Source organism: Poecilia latipinna, unplaced genomic scaffold (genome assembly GCF_001443285.1).
Source record: "Poecilia latipinna isolate Pla-1442-1.1 unplaced genomic scaffold, P_latipinna-1.0 Scaffold738, whole genome shotgun sequence".
Lineage (NCBI taxonomy): Eukaryota > Metazoa > Chordata > Actinopteri > Cyprinodontiformes > Poeciliidae > Poecilia > Poecilia latipinna.
Genome location: NW_015113354.1, coordinates 77357 through 96686, shown reverse-complemented (window position 1 = coordinate 96686; position 19330 = coordinate 77357). Strand labels below are relative to the sequence as shown.

The window sequence follows — 19330 nt, the reverse complement described above, 5'->3', positions numbered from 1 at the left end:
TTTTTGTCTGTTTATTTGTACTTTTACTTAAGTACATTTCTTGAGTACTTTCTCCACCACTGCTCGGTGCAGCGGGTCGCTGCTACGTTAATTAGCCTCTGACGGACAGACGACACATGCAGCTGAACGCTAAACCAGGCGGGACAGCATTTGTCTCTGACACCTTGACCTCTCATGGCCTAACGTGCAACAAACAGGAGGACGTGTCGGACAGCTGGCAGGAAACTATCACACTCTCCGTGGATCACAGCCGAACATCTGCATTCTTAAATCATTTCCTCACTTTGAAATTTAGCTTCTGAACTTTAAACGTTCTTGATTTTTTATTTTTTTATGTTTCTGTTCTGGTCTGGGCTTCAGATCATCTCCACAGATTCTCTGTCCTGGAAATCACAAAGAAGACTCAATAAAGTTTTAATGTTTCCAAAGAGGAACTGTAAGTCCCAGTCTGCCCACTAGGTGGCAGACTGGGAACGATAAACAGGACCGGATTCATCAGAAGCTTTCTTTCTTTCTTTCTTTCTTTCTTTCTTTCTTTCTTTCTTTCTTTCTTTCTTTCTTTCTTTCTTTCTTTCTTTCTTTCTTTCTTTCTTTCTCAGGGTTTAAATTGTAATTATAAATCTATTTTTTTTCTAAAAAGCTCTACAAACTGAAAAAATAAGAAATGGTAAAATATTTATTTTATTTTTGAATAGATGTTTCCCTAATAATCTGGTCCTGTGAGATAAATGGCTGGTGGATTGGCTATTACAGGATTTTTAACTCATTGGAAGGTTTTCAAGGGTTTCCAAGCTCCAACCACCTGCTCAAGGTCATGGTACAAACTCCCAGTCAGATTTAAATCTGGACTTTGACTAGGAACCTCTGAAATGTTTGTCTGAGTTTATGTTTTCAGGCATGGACCCGCTGGTATATTTAGAGTCATTGTCTTGCTGTGTAACCCAAATGTTTTTGCTTAAGGACAGGAATCCATTTTTCCACACCATCATGCTGCCACCACCGTGTTTGACTATCACTATAATCTTTTTTGTTTGTTTTACATTAAATATGACAGGAGAAACCTTCCAGGAAGTTCCATCTTTATTTTGTTAGTTCACAGAATATTTTCTCAGACGTTTTGAGGGTCATAAAAATGCTTCTGGTCAGAAATGAAGCCCATTTTCCTCTAGTCTCTCTTTCTTACTGTTGAATTGTGAACTCTGACCTTATCTGAGGCTTACTGATGTGTTTTGGGGGGATTCTTTTCTGATCTCCAGACTGAGTCATTATAATTGGATAACATTTCACACACTGAGGTTTGCTGGAGTCCCAAAGCCTTAGAAAATGCTTTGCACATTTTCCAGACCGATAACCAGCTGCGTTTCAAATGTTGTCAATATTCTTCTGATGTTGAAAAACAAACACAATTTCACATTTCCAGTGTTTCCATTAAGTGAGAAACACAATTAAAATCACACATGAATAAGTTTGTTCCCTCTGTAAGTCATTGAAAAATGCTGTGCACCTGCGCCACCATCATCCAACTACTTCCTCTCATCTTCCGGTGGCAACATCCGGTTCTTGATCATGTGACCGTGACTCGTAAAAATCAGTTTCCATTGCAGTTTTGCAAGATAAACTAATTTAGAATATTTTTTAAAAGATGTGCAGGGGCACAAACATCGACTATTTTAAATAGTCAATGTTCATATTTAGCCAAGATTGTAACAAAAAAATCTGAAAAACAAAACAAACAAACAAAAAAACAGATAGAAAGCTGAACATTAATAGATCAGGCTGAGCCTGTTGTGCTTGCATATCAACTAATCAGAAATATTGATAGACTTTTAAATCAATAATTGGGTCATCTGCTAACATGTATCAGATTATTAAAATTAATCAATAAAAGATTGTTTTTGTCCTTCAAACCTTCTGTTACTGAAAGCAACAACTGAAAGCTCTTTTGTATTGTTACATCTGATTTAATAACATCAAATTTCTTGGATTTCTCTGTATCGCCGCTTGATGGCAGCATTTAACAAGTTTTTAAGAAACCAAAACAAAAGAGACTTGGAGTAAAAACCGACACGTTGCAGCTGGACTGAGCTGCACAAATATTTCCATTATTCAGATATACAGAAGATTGTTTACTGAATGTTATGCTGAACGGATCTCCACTGTTGCACAGATTAGTGTCATTTTAATGCATCAACATTTTGTACATTTCTTAAATGAACCAACTCAGTTGCACATTCCTTTGGATCAGAGTGTTTTTCTTTTTAATAACTGCATTATGTTGAAATGTAACTATACAGTATGTCGTTTTTTATTCCGTTTGTATATATTTTATATTCCTACCTTTGCGTGAAAATATTACTCACCAGCTGTTTTCATGAGACAATAAAAGGATATTTCTATTCTGTTTCTTATTTGTGTCCCTAAAAGTGGAAAATCATAAATGAAAGTGATTAAATATGAAAAGACATGAAAAGTTTGTAGATCTTTAAATTGCACGGATCTAATTAATTGCAGAATTATTCCAGTTGTGTCAAAATGAGAAAATAATAATAATCCTGATAACAAATCTTTCTGTTTCTACTTTTAAATCCCAATGAATCAGTTTGATGAGAGAAATGATGGATTATAAATCAGATAATTTCCTACTGAGAAAAAGTTTTAAACTTATGTTTCAGTATTTTATTTATCCCTTTTAAACTTGTCAGACAATTTAGTTGCTTTGAATAAAGAAAACAGATGATCCAATTTAGAAAAGTGAATTAATTTGTTACAAGTAATCAATTAAGTTAAAGTCAGTTTTACATGTAACAAATTAATGTTTTTAAAGGCATGGAGCTCCATCCTCATTTATTGTAGAGGTTCATAAATGCATGAAAAATAATGAATAAATAGCAACCTTAGAGTAAATTTTTCTTGGATTGAAAAGAAGAGCATGACAAACTCTAAAGAAATGAAGCTGATCAGGTTTATTTGGCGTTTTGAACATGCAGTTGATCAGAGAAACATGCTGACAGGAAAAAGCTCAGTCTGTTACATTCATCCAGTTTTGGTCAAGTCATCTCGTCCGTGTTGTTCAAACGGTTTAAACAACAGAAACATTTCTGCGTCCGTTCACATCGGCGCGTTTTGTTTTTGGGTTCCTTAACGGGTCAAAGCCTCAGGTGGATGCGTTCAGGATGCGGGAGTCTGCGGAGTCGGAGCGCTCTTCGTAGTCCTCCTCCGGGGAGTAGAGGCCCGCCTTGGGCCCCAGCGTGCAGCTCTCCTCCTGGATGCTGATGCGCGGCTCCTCGGCGGCTCTGGACGGCATGATCGGGGAGCCGCGGAATACCGAGGCGCCGGCGCCCGCGGGCGCCGCCGGGCCGAAGGGGGAGACGTACTGCGCGGCGGAGCGCAGCTGGTACTGCTGCTGCAGCGCCACGGTGTTCCACAGGGTCACGTCGTTGTGCACGAACGGGCCGCTCTGGCTGCGCGTGAGCGAGCTGCGCAACATAAGCGGGTAGCGCGCGGGCTGCGGGAAGGACGGGTGCTGCAGCGGGACACCCAGTGCGCCCGACGCGGAGTCCGAGCCGAACCGCAGGGACTCCGGGACCCGGAAGGCGGAGCCCACGGACCACTTGGCGGAGGAGGACACCGGGTGGTAGGAGCCCAGCGCGTGCTCAAACAGGTGTCCGTTCTGAGGCAGAACCAGACCGTCCGATACCGGGTGGGGCTCCGCGTGAGGGTGAGCGCTCCCGTCCGGGTTCCGGCTGGACAGCAGCACCTCGATGGCTCCGACCAGATCCCCGCCGCAGCCCCGCAGGATGAGCTCCAGCACCGGCGGCTTGTGCGTGGGGAAGATCTTCTTGAGGACCTCCAGCGGGGGCCGGTTGGCCCGCAGGCTGAGCGGCAGGCTGATGGACCCGGACAGGCCCTCGATCAGCAGGTTCGGCTCCCCGGAAGCGGACGGGTGTCGCTGCGGACTCTCGGCCTTGGCCTCCTTGTCGGCGCCGCCGGCCTTGGGGAGGCTGTAGCGGCTGTCGTCGGGCTGCGGGGCGGCCTCCGGCTGCTCCGGGGTGTAGCAGGAGTTGGGCTTGGATCCCTCCGGGGAGCTGGCCGGGTCCGGCTCCTTCTCACTGGAGCTGCCGCTGTTCTCACCTCCCGACGCCTCGTCTTGGCCGTCATCCGCAGCTTCTGTCACCCAAACATTTATAACACATGAAGGAAAACAAAAATCAGCTGGAATAAGACAGGACTGCGCATGCTCAGAGCGGTAGTGGAAAAAACAGCTTGAATATCAGAGAAAATGTAATTTCTTAAGAGGCGTACATTTCCACTAAACCATCTCAGTAATTTTCTTTTGTTTTTTAAATGAAGGGGGGAAGGCAATTTATTAGTTAGAAAGTTCTAAAAAGTTGCTTGAAGAAAAAAAGATATTCTGACGTTAATCTCAGACATTTCTTATATTAAAAACATTTCTGGGATTTGATTTGTTGCAAATCTTCTAGAAAAGTAAAACTCAGAAATCTTCTAGAATAAACGTGAACTTTTATGAGTCTGCAAAGTCAACATTTGATATTAATCTGATAAATTTTCAAGGGAAAATTTTTTTGAAATTTTTGAGTTTGAAAAGCAATTTTCTAAAAACAAGTAAAAACAAGAAAGAAAAGAAAAAATCTCAGAAAAAAACAGAATTTTTCTGAGTTTCATGTTTTTTTTTCTGAAATCTCCTTTTTATGATGACAGTAGCAATTTGTTAATATTTAAAACAGGAAATACTAAAGGTGGCCTGATTAAACTCTGCCATGTTCTTCACCTGCAGCTTCTTTTCTTATATATCTGATTTGTTTATAGTTGCAAATAAAATATTCTGTTATTCTCTCGGATGTAATTAAAAAGCGACATGTTTTATACTAAACTGTTATAATTACATGGAATTTTTCTTGTCATTGAATAATTTAATCAAATAAAAAAAAATTTCTCAACATTGCAGATTTTTTAAGTCATGCCAAAAAGAGCAAAATTCAGATTACAGATTAAGTAATCGGATCCATCATAACTCCACCTGCATTACGTCATCATCAGATAACACTGTTACCAAGCAACGGCGGAGATTTTCAATCATGCAGAAGAAGAGAAAATGTAGACAAACTGTTTTCTGTTTGGACCAAAACTTCAATAAATCGACTTTTTTATATAAATGTATGTATTACTTAAAAAATCTATTTTGCTTTTTATTTATCTGATTTTCCTTGTGTTATTTGCAATTTGACATATTAGACATAATGAGTATGAATGTATATGAATGGCTTCAGACAGTTGTTGCATTTTGATATATTAGTTACGTTGGTCTTTTAATAGAAATCTAAAATAATTTTTTTAAAATCCTTAATTGTTGTTAGATAATTCTAAAAAGCAAGAATGAGGTTAGACTATAACTCGTTGTTTTCCCCAGTTATTCTAAATGATAAAAATGCAAAGTATATTCATATTAATTGTGTTGATGCTCGGAAGCGCTTCGTTAGTTCTGATATTTTATCTCATAAAAGAGTTTTTTTTTTTGTCTGTTTAGGTTCGTAATCTTAGAAACTTTTTAATCTTCGCTGAGTAATAATTGAGCTTCCGGCTCGTCTGCGGTTAAATGTAAATAAATAAACTAAACTGTTCGCCATCAATTTGAATTAGTGCGAGTTACTATATTTATTTCTGAATCGTTTCCTTTATTTGTAAATTAAAAACATGTTAAAAGAAGTTCAGAAGTTATTTTGTCCTTTCCACATTTTCAGTGGTTATTGATTATTATCTGTTCATCATCAGCAGTAAATAAACATTTAAATCATAAATATTTGCACACTTTAATCTTAATGTTTTTTGTCTTTAATGATCTAAAACCCTGAATTTTGCGAGTTAAAGGTGTTTTTATGCTACTATCGAGAGTTTTTGTGATATTTTAACCGGATCAACTTTTTAAAAAACATTTAAATTGAAATTTGCGGGTTTTCTGCTGCTGGTTACCTGTGCGTGTTTGCGGAGGCTCCGCGCCGCTCCACCTCAGCTCCAGCTCCTCGCTCCTCGCCGGCGGGGCTCCCTGGCTCCCGTCGCCGGCCCCGCTCATGCCGATGCCCGGCAGCACCCTGAGGGACTCCGGGATGAGGCTCTCCAGGCTCTCGTTGGCCTGCTGCCGGCGCAGCGCCACCTGCGCGGCCATGACGCGCTGCCGCTCGATGATGAGGATGCACTTCTCGCAGGTGCAATCCTTGAAGCGGCAGTAGCGCTTGTGTCCCTTCAGCCACGACAGGACGCCGTGGTTCCGGCACCGGGCGCACTTGGGCGTCCTCTGGAGCGGGGCGCGGGGCTGCGACACCGGGGCCCCCATGTACAGGTACGGGGATCCGTAACCGTTCATTCTGTCGGCGGATTTTCCTGTGCGCGCAAGAACATCTGCGGGAGGATTGAGGTGATCAGTCAGGGAGATGGAGCCGGAAGTGCTCGCATGACAGGATGAAGACAAGAGGAGTTGGCTTGGAGCGGAGGATCCACTGACAGCGCAGAGACGCATCACACTGACACCAGTAACCAAACGCTGCAAAACATATCCAGGCCAGCAGGGCCGGTCCGAGACTGTTTGGGGCCCTGAGCCGGGTTTTTATCTGGGCTCCCCACAAACCAGCATGTAAACACCATATGTTAACATTCCTGTAGCTAACTATCATTAGCATCACACCAGTAAATAAAAAAAATCAACCAGTTTAAGAATAAATACATTATATTACTACATTTCTTCTGTTAGTATTTTAGTAGATTATTATTGTTATTTTCTACCATTATCATCTTTAGGTTTTTGTTTTATTTTTTATATTTTTATTTGTTATAAAATTATAAAGAATGTACTTTGTGTAGATTGGCAAGTAGATGGTAATTATTCTGATGCTGTAAGTTCAAATTCAAAAATACCTTATTGATCCCAAAAGGAAATTAAACGTTGCTGTAACTCAGATTTTTCCAAAGAATTATTGTCGATAGTGATGGCTGTTGGCAGGAAAGAGTTCCTGCAGCAGTCTGTATTACAGCAAATCTGAAGAAGCCTCTGACTGAAGATGCTCTGCTCTCCTAAGACTGTCTCATGAAGGTCAGGGTTCCACAGTCGGTTCTTCAGTGAACTTTTCCCTGAGAGGCCCCCCATATGCATCATGGGAAATATTATTTGTTTTTATATAGAGAATCTAGAATGTATTATTTATTAATTTACAGATTCATACATTCAAACTATTTTTAAAAATATATGGCAGTTTATATTTTGTAATTTTCACAATAAATAAAGGTGATTTTCTAATAAATGGAATACAAATGTCAAAAGTCTAAGAGTGGTTATGTCACTGACTCCATGATCTGTGTAAAAATGATCAGAGGAAAATTTGACTAGCTGAGATATTTTAGACTTTTTTATGGGATAAAATTCTCAGCAGAAAAAAACTTTTTCACTAAATAGGAGTCTTAGAGCAACTGTAAATTGACATTTCATTAATTTCACATGATACAAAGCAATAAAAAAAAATTTTTGTAGGTTAACTGAGATATGCATACAGTTTTTGAAGCTCCTGCTGCCCCCTTACACATTGCGCCCTTGGTGCAGAGCCACATCCTCCATTTGAAAAATCATCAGTAGCTGCATTTCCATTAGACATACAGCTAGAAATGCATTTCAATATTCAGTTAATATCAACAAACACCACAATTGTACAATTAAATAAGTCATTAAAAACAAGCAATGTTACCATACTAAAGCTACTTCCTGTCATCTTCTTCGTGGTTTGTGCCAGGGTAACATCCGTTGTTGAAAAGTACTACCATCCAATTTTGCCAAAACCTTTCATCTACAAACAAGTTTTTTCAAAATAGGAGTGTTCCCATTGAGCAATTTTATTTTTGAAATGTCAAATTGCGCCATTTTGAGGTCAAATATTTGTGTTTTATTTTCTGGCCTTTCAGATAAATATCACAACTTTCAGTCAGCACAGTAATTTCAAAACCTTCTTTATTTGTTAGCAAACATCGCCTTTGTTGCTCTGAAGCTGATTCATTTAATTTCCTGCTCCGTTGCCTTCAGGGCGCTAAAAATTAATCCAAACAAACAAAACAGTCAGCACGCATGCGCATGGCTTTCGCACCTTTTACACCGTCGTGCATAACTTAGATGATTAGCTCTCCGCGGGTATAAAAGGGCCTTTGGGAACTGCGCGGAGGACGCTGATATGTCCCCTCCGCCGGACTAATAGAGGGCATTGAAACATAACACCGGACAAAGCCGGGGCCCATTTCTGACCGTAAAAAAGGTTTATTCAAGCAAATAATGGGATCCGAGCGGCGCGCCTCGCACAGAATAAGAGCCCGGTAAACTTCGCCGCATGGAGCCCGTCTCCAGGGCTATTAAGCTTTTAATTGGAAAATAGCAGAGGAAATTTCAAGGTGACTAGAGTGGCTTTGCAGTTTGTGCCGGCCGACTAGATTTGTGGGAGTTAAAGTACCGGAGGCTTGCGGGGCGAACGCACAATAAATTTATTCATGTTGGGGGAAAACACAAACCGGAATAAAAGTTTACACCGCGCTGATGAGCTTCCCTTTAATTTGATGCGCTGCAAGTTGTGCACCTGCAAGGCTGTCCTCGCGTTTTATGCTCTGCGCAGTTATTTAAACCCATGTAGGGATCATTACTGGACCGAAATAAACAACTATCACCGGAAATTAGAGAGCAGTTAAACCGGAAAAGGAGAAACGAACAGAAAAAAGAAAAAAAAAAACACAAAAGGCTGTTTCGATTAATCGGATTAATCATCAGTTAATTTAGTAATTGATGGATTATAGACTAAAAATAATTTTCTGAAAGAACAACACAACCAGAGCAGCAATTAAGCCAAAACTGTAAAACACCCAAAACAAACAAAAAACAAATATATACATTTTAAGATTTCTAATTGAAAGATATTTTGTTGAATTTTAGTCAATTATTTTCTTATTTAAAAAACAAACTGATTTATTTGTTTATTTTCATAGTTTAATATATATCTACTATTGTATAGAAAATAATTTAGTGTTTGAATAAATCACCTGATTTTTTATCCGATTAATCAATCAATTGTCAGAAAAATCAATAGAATAATTGATTACTAAAATAATTGTTAGTTGCTGCTCTAGATATAATTAATAAAAGGTCAACATATGAAATCAACTTCATATTTCAGATTTAATCTCCAAATTATTCAGAAATTAAACATTTTGAAATTCACAATTAGATATTATACCCTGCATAACATTAAAATAAAAACGTGAAAGTTGTTGTTTGTCCTAAAATTATTAGTAAGATAAAAAAAATGTTTTGTTGTTCTTTTTCCTTTTTCACATTTGGTCATTTTCCATCACCAACAACAGTCACTTAAAACTAAAAATCTTGAAAAACATAAGTAATACATTAAATATTACACACAAATAAAAATCAACTAAGTTTTCTCCATTTGAGCTCATCACTTCCTCATTGTGATGCATCCTGGGAAAAGGTTCCCACTCCCGCCTTTTTCTTTAAAGTGACAAAAACCATGTCTTGGAGGTGTGACAAAGTTAAAGGGGCAGTATCATGTGAAACTTTTTTAGCTTTACATCATTTATAATGTTATTCACTCATCAAAACATACCTGGATTGTTGCTCTGATTCTTTCATGTTTGAGAAATCCTTTAATCTCCATGGCAACCATTCAGCTGCCCAAAATGCCTGAGTGGACCTAGCTCCACCTTCAAGAAACAGCTCCTCCCCTGCTCAGCTCCTTCAGACTAGCCAGCAGCAGCTAGCAAACTCCTGGTGGAACTGCTGAGCTCATTGTAGGAGCAACAGTAGCGGGGTCGGTTTATTTTTCTCTGACATTGAAGCTCAGTTAATATTTATTTGACTTAACGAGTAGTTCGCTAGTTCATCCTTTGATTTTACGACAAAGTTAAGGAAACATCTCGGTGCAGATGGCTGCATCGTGCCAGCTTGAAGTGACGTTCTGATGGACCTGAGGGAGTTCCCATGATGCATCAGTGCATGTTGTGGTGGGATGTTGCTGCTGGTGGGTGAAAGGTGAAGAAATGAGCGGAAGAGACAGAAAACCACAGCAGCATCGTGATCCGCTTACCTTAGTGTGTCAGCGGGTTTTAGATGCACCTGATGGAAGTGAATGGGTCAGAACTTGCAGAACTTGATGGCTGATGTGATGTTGGGGATTTTCCTGAGCTCTCTATTATGTCTGAGTTAAGAAATAAAATAATTAGAATTTGAAGTGAAGCTAAAACTGGGCCAGTTGAGGAGTTCTGGGTTTATATGCCGCTCTTTCAGAAAAGGTCATTTATCTAAGTCTGTCTTAGTGTCACAGAGCTGGGTAGAGGGCTCCACTTTTTTAATTGTGTAATAATTTTAATGTTCTTATATTTTTTTATGTTAGGAACGAGGAGAGAGTTTATGGGTTGTTTATTGTTATCATAGCAACTCCTCAGCAACTGGCTGCCAAGATGGCCGTCAGTTACAAAGTTCCCAGAAGTGTGACGCCACAGGAGAGTTATGTATTGGTGTTTGAGTTTTAATACTTCATATAAACAGTAATTCAAAGTTCGGTTCTGCAGCGTTAGGGGCGTCCTGACAGTTATTCTGTTTTAATGACTTCGGGGCGAGTGGACCTCCTGACCTCGGCTCATTATGAGCGGCTGATTGGGGGCGGCGCCGCCACTCAGGACTCCTGTCACGGAGAGGCTGATTTAAAATCCCCAAACCCATTCAGAGGAACTGGGCTGACATCTGGATTAGAGAGAGATCAGTCATTCTGCAGCCAGAAAAACAGCCACTGATGCGTCTGTAACTCGGATTTATTCAGTAATCTGAGTTAAATTCCTGATTTATTTCTATTAAGTCATATCATGCATTTAGGGTCAGAGTAAAAGAAGCACAACTTCAACACATTTTAACTCAAGTGAAAGTAAAAAGTAGCCGTCTAAGAAGTTACTTGAGTAAAAAAGTATTTGGTAAAAATCTACTCAGGTATTGAGTAAAGAATCAAATTATCAGTAAATTCATATTTAAAATGACATCCTCAGAAAGATCAAAATATAAAGTTCAGTGGAAGTTTTGGTATTTTAAGGATAAAAATGACAATTATTTACATAAGTAACAAAAAATATCAAAATCAGACAAAATAAATTTTTCCAAATCAGTTTCTTTCAGTAAAAAACTTATGAAACTTTAACAAAAACTGCAGGTGTGTGTCTGGTTAAAACATGCCTGTTTTTCATTCAGTGGGTAGAAAATCCAGAGATGTGACTCCAGTTTAGAGCAGAGCTACTTTATAATAAAGTTACTCAAAGAGGAAAAAGCAAAGTGTAGTAAAAATACTCCTAAAAGTAAATTATTTCAAAAAGGTTACTCAAGTAAATGTAACCAGTTTCTACCCAACTCTGACCACAAAACATTTTTCCCATAAGAGAAATAATCTGCCAATGGAACTAGAACTTTTTCATCTTTTTCTTTTTATTTAAATAATTTATTTTAATAACTTTTTAAAAAGTTACTCAAATAGATAAAATAATTACTGCCAAACTCCATTATATCTCAGGAAACGCAATGTGAAATTAACCCTTTATGTTGAGATAAAATCCAGAAATTTTCCAAAATAAATCAGATTTTCTGTCTGATTCTGTCAAGAAGCTCAGAGTCTTTAAAACTCGCCTCCGCCGCTTTTTAAATATTTCCTCCTTCACCTCTTCGCAGACTTCCTGTCTGTAACGAGCCGCCATCACTCTGTCAGCCGCGATCCGGCCTGATTCTATCTATTACCGGAAGCCGTGATTCATGGAGGCCGAGGCAGCTCAAGGAAAAGCGACCCTGTGACACTTTCTTCCCGCCGCTGTACACGGGCCGGCAGCTACAGAAGGACAAGTCAGCGGCAGCGGTGATAAAACGGCTTTCCTTAACTAAACTCGTAAAGCACAAGGCGATAAAACTCAATCTTCTGTAAAATCCAATTAAGTCATTATCTGACTGATTGTATCTTTAATTGAAAACAGAAGTGACAGTAAATTTCAGTGATATATCAGGATCAATCGATACTGCCGCACAATCTGGTCTCAAGAGGTGATTTATAATGTCAAAGCCTTATAGGTAACTCCACATTCTGCTCTCTAAAACCACTGGTGGATGAAATTAAGAGTAAGTGCGTTTCATAAAAAAACAAGACGGTCATGTTATTGATTACAGCAGATGGGGCAGAATCCAATGAACACCGTGCTGGAAAAGAAAATACAAGTAATTTTCTTTGTCTGGTTTTATGTTGTCCCCAGGACGACTTCACATTTACACTTCATCACTTCGCAGCACTTTTATTCCACTAAAACTTGTAGCGACGTAAACATGAAAGCTCCAAATTACGTCTGTGGCCAACGCGTTGGAAATGAATCCTAATAAATTCAGACTGGAAAAGCAAAGTTCCACTTACATCCATTTCAGGTATCCAAGAAAAATAATTAAAATCCTCAGGCGATTTACGTATTTAGTGAGAGATTGATTAGTTTGACACTTTACAGTGCTTGCCACTTTAATTAGGGCCTCTTGTTAAAATAACGTTATGTTTTACTTACTCTTTCATAAACGCTTATAACTGCCTATTTTAATAGTTGAAATATACGTAAATATAATATGCACAGTGGAAACCGACTGAGCCGCAAATGTGTTTTCTTTTGAATATTTTAGATATAATCTAAGGTAAAGGTAATTACAAAGCACATTTTCAGCAACAAGGCAATACAAATCTATGAACAAAAGCTTGAACATGCAAATTTTATGCAAATAATACGGAGCAAAAAAAAAACTGCAATCAGTTAGAGGATATTTTAGTTAACACTAAACATAAACATTAGCTATGCTAACGCTAGCGGACACTAATGCTAAAGTGCTAACTTCAATTCAAATTATATCTACCCTTTTGACATAATAATTGACATGTTCTAGTAATAATGCTTATATCTTGTTCTCTGCTGTCGCTGTTTTATTTTGTTTGTGTATCTTTTTTGTTTGAAATAATGATCAAAAAAAGCGCCAGAGAAGTAAACAGAGGAAACGGAACTGCTGTGTAAACAATCTTTACTCCCTTCAAAATAAGAGCACACATATAAACGTCCAACTACTTGAAGATTTCTTAACTGATAGTCAAACCTTCAAAATAAATGGAGATGTTATTCAACTAAAAGTTTACAAAACAATCAAGTAAATTAGTGCTCCAGAATTTTTCTGCTAAACGTTTTCAAAGTTAGCTAAAGTGAAAAATTAGCCCTTTCTTTCTGCTATTAGCAGAAATGTGTCTACCATTGGCTTTCTGTTTCCAATGACTTAAACCCCTTCTTCACTAGCAGCTACTCGGTTCCATTGGTTGGTTTTCTTGAGTTTATCTCCACAACATTCATCAGACAATGCTGACTGCTTGTTTGGGAATTATGACACAAATGTAAATGTGAGTTTAACTTTAATTAGAATCGCCTGCGTTGCTCAGATGAGACTAAGATTAAGATTTTCAGCAACAAACACTCCAGGTGAATTTGGAGTAATAAAGATGAAAAATTATAGTGTTGTGATGACTTTGTGAAGGCAAAGCTTCAGAAGACTTTTCAAAGAAACAGATGCCCAATTTCAAGATGTTAAATTTCTTTTAAGTCATATTTGATACATAAAGCATTTCTACAACAACTGAAGGTAACAAAGTTACTTGATTGTGCCATAAAATGACACTATGTGCCTGGAAACCACGATGCTGCCTCTTTAAGAATGATGGAGGATCTGTTTCTGTTCAGGGAAACTGGAAAACTCATTAAAATGCCAGAAAATGTTGAAGAAAACTAAAACTCAGATAGTTCACCACAAAATCAACCTTATTCCAAACGAGCAAAAAGTGACTGAAGAAAGTATTACATGTTCAAACTGCTCTTCAAGTGGGTTTGAGTGTTAAAAAGTTTCAGATTTGACTAATCAAATCTGAAAATAATATGTTAGCCATGATTAAAATGTAAATCATTTATTGCTAATAAAGTGGTGAAATGTTTTCATTGGTTTGTTAAAATAATAATTATAAAAATCCTTTTTTAAAATATATTTTCCAAAGTTTTCAGCCAGATGTGAGGCGTTTCTCCATAAATGTTGTGTTATTGAGTGATGCTTCGGCTCACTCTACAAGGTCGTCCCAAAGTGGGTAAAAAATTGTAAACAATAACCCGCGTGCGGCGCCAACACCTCTGCTGAGAAGGGGTTAAATATACAATACACATGCAAATCCAGAGGAATAAAGGAGGCCATAAATAAGCATCCGGCGCTCATCACACGCCCAGAGAGGGAAGAGCAGCGTGATTTACGACCTGCCGCCTCGCTTTGCTTTTTTTAAACCTGGAACATTTCTAGAACAACTTGGACTGCTGCTCAACGTTTATCACACTGCTGTTCAGGAAAAACAATAAAATCTTAATGTTTTTGTGCAAAGTTAAACATTTTTTAAAATGAATTTCACAGATGTGAGATTAATGAGATTTATTTGCACCTGATGTGATTCTGTTGGAAAAACAACATCGTGTCTGATTGGAAAAATCAAAATAAATGTCAGAAGGGAGCATACAGTAAGATCCAGCGACATCTAGTGGCTGATTGGCAAATTACAACAAAAAAAACTCCTCCGCTCCAAAACGTTCAGAGTGATTAATACAAATCTTGTTTGTTATAAAATGAAAATGAATGGAAAACTGCTCAACATAGCAGAAAAAAAAATCCTTAAACAAAGAAAATTAACCTACTGGATTAAAAAAATACACCAAAGTAAAAGTTGCATTATTTATATTGTGTAAAATGTCAAATTAATGCACACAATAAGTCCAATTAACCAAATTTCATTACTTAATTTAAAGAAATAAAACCTTGATTCCAGTGTTTCAGGATGTAGTTTATCAAAAAATACAAACTTGACCAATACAGCGACTCTAAAGTTTACACACCTGTTAAAGTCCCAGGTTTCTGTTGGGAAAAAATGATAAATCTTTAACTTTTTCTACATATAATGAAGCGCTAAACCCTCAGAATTAAACTGGAAATGAATCTTAGAGGGAAAAAAGCTGTTTACATGCAGTCATGTCTTCACCATGTTTGGATTAGAGAAAACGTCTACACTGCAAAAACACAAAACCTTACCAGGTATTTATGTCTAGTTTCTAATTCAGATATCTTGATGCATCTAAAATGAGACGAAACTAATTAATAAGTAACAATACAGCAACAACTATGAGCTTGTTTTGAATCAATAATTCCTTAGTATTGATGAAAAAGTTCTAGCTATTTCACTAAATATTAATGCTATAAGTCAATCTGCCAGTGAAACAAGTTTATTTTTAATCAATATTAATGGCGTATTGACTTAAAACACATTTGCACATACGGGCCAAAAATACTTAAGATTTTGTGTTTTTGCAGTGTTGTACACATTTTTCTGATAATAAATTATCTTTAACTGAATTACACACATATATTCCAACTTAAGTTGTAAAATGTTTTGAAATAATAAGTCAAGGTGTAGCAGGTGTGTAAACTTTTGAGAGTACAGTATTTTATTTTGTGTAATCTAATTCAGTCTTGATTTTTTTCTAATTAGGAATCATAAAAAACAGTCAGTTTTTGGATGATTAACTCCCTTCAGTTACGAACAGAGAGACTCAGAGCAGAACAGAAATCAGGAACAAAAATCTGCTTTAACAGCTGAACAGTTTTCAGTTCAGGCGAGAACTTATCGTGACATTCTTCTTCTTCTTCTAGTTGCTGGTGTCGCCGGTGATGGTGTCGACGGTGAAGCTGGCCGCCTGGCCGCCGGCCTCGCACTCGGCCTTGTCGTCGTTTAGAACCAGAGCGCTCATGGAGCGGCAGGTCATGGTCGAGTCGTAGCTGGTGGGTGAAAACGCTGCGGGGAGAAACACAGTCAGAGTTCACTTCCAGAACAGGTTTCCATATTTATTCAGATTATCTGAGTTCATGTTCCTCTTTTAAAGTGTGGATGGATAAACTGATATGTGTAGGCGATGGGTCGGCCATTTTGCCATCAGTCCTGCTAAATAAAACTTGTTTAGAGCCGCAACTGCTACATGATCTTTTGATAAATATCTACTACAGGAAAACTGTTCATCGTTTTATTTCTCTTTAAGAAGCTCCTGTTCTTTCTGAAGCTCCGCCTCCAGGAAGTCATCACAACATGGCTCCTCTATTGACAACGTTTCTACCAGCGATGCTCTGAGAAGTGGCTCCTAACATGAGCTCAGCAGGTGTTTGCTAATTGCTCATGGCTAGTCTGAAGGAGCTCAGTGGGGGAGGAGCTGCGTCTAGAAGGCGGAGCCAGTCCACCCAGGTGTTTTCCTATGGAGATAAAAGGATTTCTCAAATATGCATGGAAGAATCAAGGCAACGCTCCATTTATTAGTGAGAGAACAACATTATAATATGATGTAAACCTAAAAAATGTTTAAATAATACTGCTCCTTTATCTTCTGTTGAATCTTTTAAAATGCAACAAAAACCTTTAATTTAAGCAAACTTTTATTTTGAAGGGGGATTTGTGACCTTTCCTATTATTCTGTTCCTGTTTGTTTGCATTTGCTTTTTTAAATATTTAAAGTCATTATGTTTATGTTTGCATTAAAGAAGAATGTGTGAAATGTCATTTTTATGAGCTACTTCATCCCACAGAATATTTACAGATAATCTGTAATGTTTATTTTGAAGGATTCCTGTCAGATGACACAATTGAAATCCGTCCAGTGGTAGTAGCTTTTCCTGCTCTCCTCTCCTCAGCAGAGCTGGGAAGGAAAACAGGAGTAATTTTTCTCCTCATTAACTTCCTGATTGGTTTCGGACTCCGATTTTTGCTCGTCTGCAGTTTGTCACCAGTTCAGAACTGACAGCTCGATCATTAACACTAATGTTGGAGTAGCTTTTGTTCCTCGGCGCTCTGTTTGTACAGCAGTAACAGCAGCGTGGTGAATTAGCACGCTCACTGTTAATTCTGCCTCCGTTCATCAGCAGGAAATCTACGACGCCATTAAAGGCTGGAACCGAGCGGACGTGTTCGTTCCCGCAGGGACGTTAAATCACGACACGTGTTCTTGGCATCGTTCGCCTATCCTCTGCCCTGCTGCGTAATTAAACCACTGAAACAGCAGAAAGCCTTGTTCTCAATTAGCAGAGGAGGCCTGTTGGTTTGCTAACCAACAGTCAGCTGATTGTTAGTATCTGCATGTTTATCTGTGTTTCACTTATTGCAGCGATCTCATTTCATACCCGACGTTTCCAGGAGAAAAAAATCCAGCTCCCTTTGTCCCATCAGGGGGATGTTTTTGACATCCGATGATTTAAAGTAATTCTCTATCATCTATTTTACTGTAAGAAAATGATGTTAACACAAAACAAACAATATAATCTGTCTTTCAGAGAACATGGAGAACAGAATCTGGAAATAGTGAGTTCTCTGGATTCCTTCCACAGTCAAATCGTAACTCTTAACGGTTTCTCTAAGGATGCTCTCAAACCTGATAGTCCAGTAGACTCTGTTTGATTGGGATCAAGATGTCTTCCATTTTCCCACAGCTCTGAGTCAAACCAACCAAACTAACAGAGCAACCTGTTCCCCTCCTGCCCTGTGGGGGCGCTGCACCAAGAATCACTGAAGGGAACGACACAAAAACCTCTGAAGAAGACACTGAGCGTAACTTCCTTCTTCATGAAACGGAAACAATAATGGAGTGGCATCAGATTTTAGTGGCTGTAGGATTTCATGAGCCATTTCTCCCGCTAGCGCTAGTTAGCGTGTTTGGTTTGGTGGTATTTACCCAGAATTCCCTGTGCTGTCGTCCACTTCCTGCTTTTGGAGCGGTCTCCGGTCTGTTTCACATTCACAGCCAAATCATTCACTTCAACCAAACCAAGACCTACTTTGCTTTGCTGGTCTGCATCAGTTTGATTACGAACCTCCTGTAACGAACCAACGCGACGACCAGGAACAGACGACGGATGGTTGGTACGTTGTGAAAACTTTGGAAAATTCAAAATCAAGTTTGAGTGTATTTATCATCATAATACATCAAAAATTGTTGTGTACCGACAGAAATAGCAGCAATTCTGAATGTGAGAGTGTCGGAACGTTGTGTGAAATGGAAATAAAACCTGGATGTATTGACTTACAAATCTCACAAACAATTCAGGAGGCAGTTTGTAACAAGACAGACTTCACCTGAGAAAGTTTTGTTTCTGGAATGAACTTCTGCCCTTCTCGCAGTCACTCAGCACTATATATATAAGGTTTCTAAACTATTAAACTGTCTTTGTGTGGACTAACAAAAGGAAGCTTTTTTAACCTCCCACTTGTCCTGTTGGGAAAAGGAGGGAGGGTTTCAATGTAGGTGCAATCATTTCTGCTGCTGCCAAGAAACGGGGGGGAACAAAAGCCCAGATGTGAGAGTAGATGGTAATTCGGTCTGATCCAGAGAGGATAAGCGCTCTGTGGCTTTCATACTCCACACTCACCACCCGTACCGATCCAACGAGATAACGCTTAAGTAAACACAGAAATCTGCCAAGACACAAATCAAATATAACTTATCTTAGTAGCGTTAAATATGAAGAGACAGTTAGGAAAACATCACTCTGTAATTCTGACTTTAGCTTTGAAAATAATCGATTTGCACTTAAGTGAGCAGAATTTAGAGCAGCACTTATGGTCACATGGGTTAAAAATGGTGAAAATAAAAAAACTAAAATAAAAGCCTATAAAACGGTACATTTTTGTAGGAAAAGCATTTAGTTTTCAGTTTGCTTTTGGCTTGATTAATTAGGTTTATTCTCAGTTTAAGAACAGGATCTGAGTCTCGGTCTGTCCTGATAAAACGTTTCTGTTATTACAATAAATGATAATATTGTTGTTTTGACACCATTTTCAAGTAAAATAAAGGTAACAATGGAAGAAGACATTCTCAACTTTGAAGTCTAATGAGCATTTAACACTGGAACATTTTAAATATCCAAAATAAAGAAACAGAAACAACAAATAACGTAAATTATGAAGTCTCTGTAAATAAAAGTATCCTTAAAAAATGGCTTAGTTTAGACCAAAACACCAGACTTATATCATCCAGTTTTTGTAGAAAAAGAGAAAATAGAAACAATAAGTGATTTAGAGGGAAATTAATTAGTTTGGTTTAATGCATCATGTGATTACCGTATTTTCCGCACTATAAGACGCACCTAAAAACCTTCAATTTCCTCAAAAGCCGA

General features: G+C 38.4%; 2 protein-coding genes and 1 long non-coding RNA gene across 5 annotated transcripts in view; 1 reads left to right on the top strand and 2 right to left on the bottom strand.

Moving 5' to 3' along the window:
* LOC106955472 (uncharacterized) overlaps nt 1–15901 on the top strand; it is a 23433-nt gene extending 7532 nt beyond the window's left edge. The window contains exon 3 of one of the 2 annotated variants that reach the window (XR_001426583.1): nt 15830–15901. This is a non-coding gene — a long non-coding RNA (uncharacterized LOC106955472). Of the gene's footprint in view, nt 1–6006; nt 6080–15829 lie in introns of those variants that run through there. The other variant, XR_001426582.1, reaches the window with a different exon arrangement.
* dmrt3a (doublesex and mab-3 related transcription factor 3a) lies at nt 2949–6741 on the bottom strand. Its single transcript, XM_015045677.1, has 2 exons — nt 5989–6741; nt 2949–4167 (listed from the first exon to the last, which is right to left on the bottom strand). Exons 1-2 carry the CDS (start codon nt 6530–6532, stop codon nt 3155–3157), a joined length of 1557 nt encoding a protein of 518 aa, XP_014901163.1. The 5' UTR covers nt 6533–6741; the 3' UTR covers nt 2949–3154.
* The window catches only part of dmrt1 (doublesex and mab-3 related transcription factor 1), a 35933-nt gene continuing 32052 nt past the window's right edge, over nt 15450–19330 (bottom strand). For both annotated transcript variants that reach the window (XM_015045680.1, XM_015045679.1), the window contains exon 5: nt 15450–15971. In XM_015045680.1, the coding sequence (XP_014901166.1) occupies nt 15826–15971 (146 nt within the window). In that variant the 3' untranslated portion in view covers nt 15450–15825. The remainder of the gene's footprint in view (nt 15972–19330) is intronic.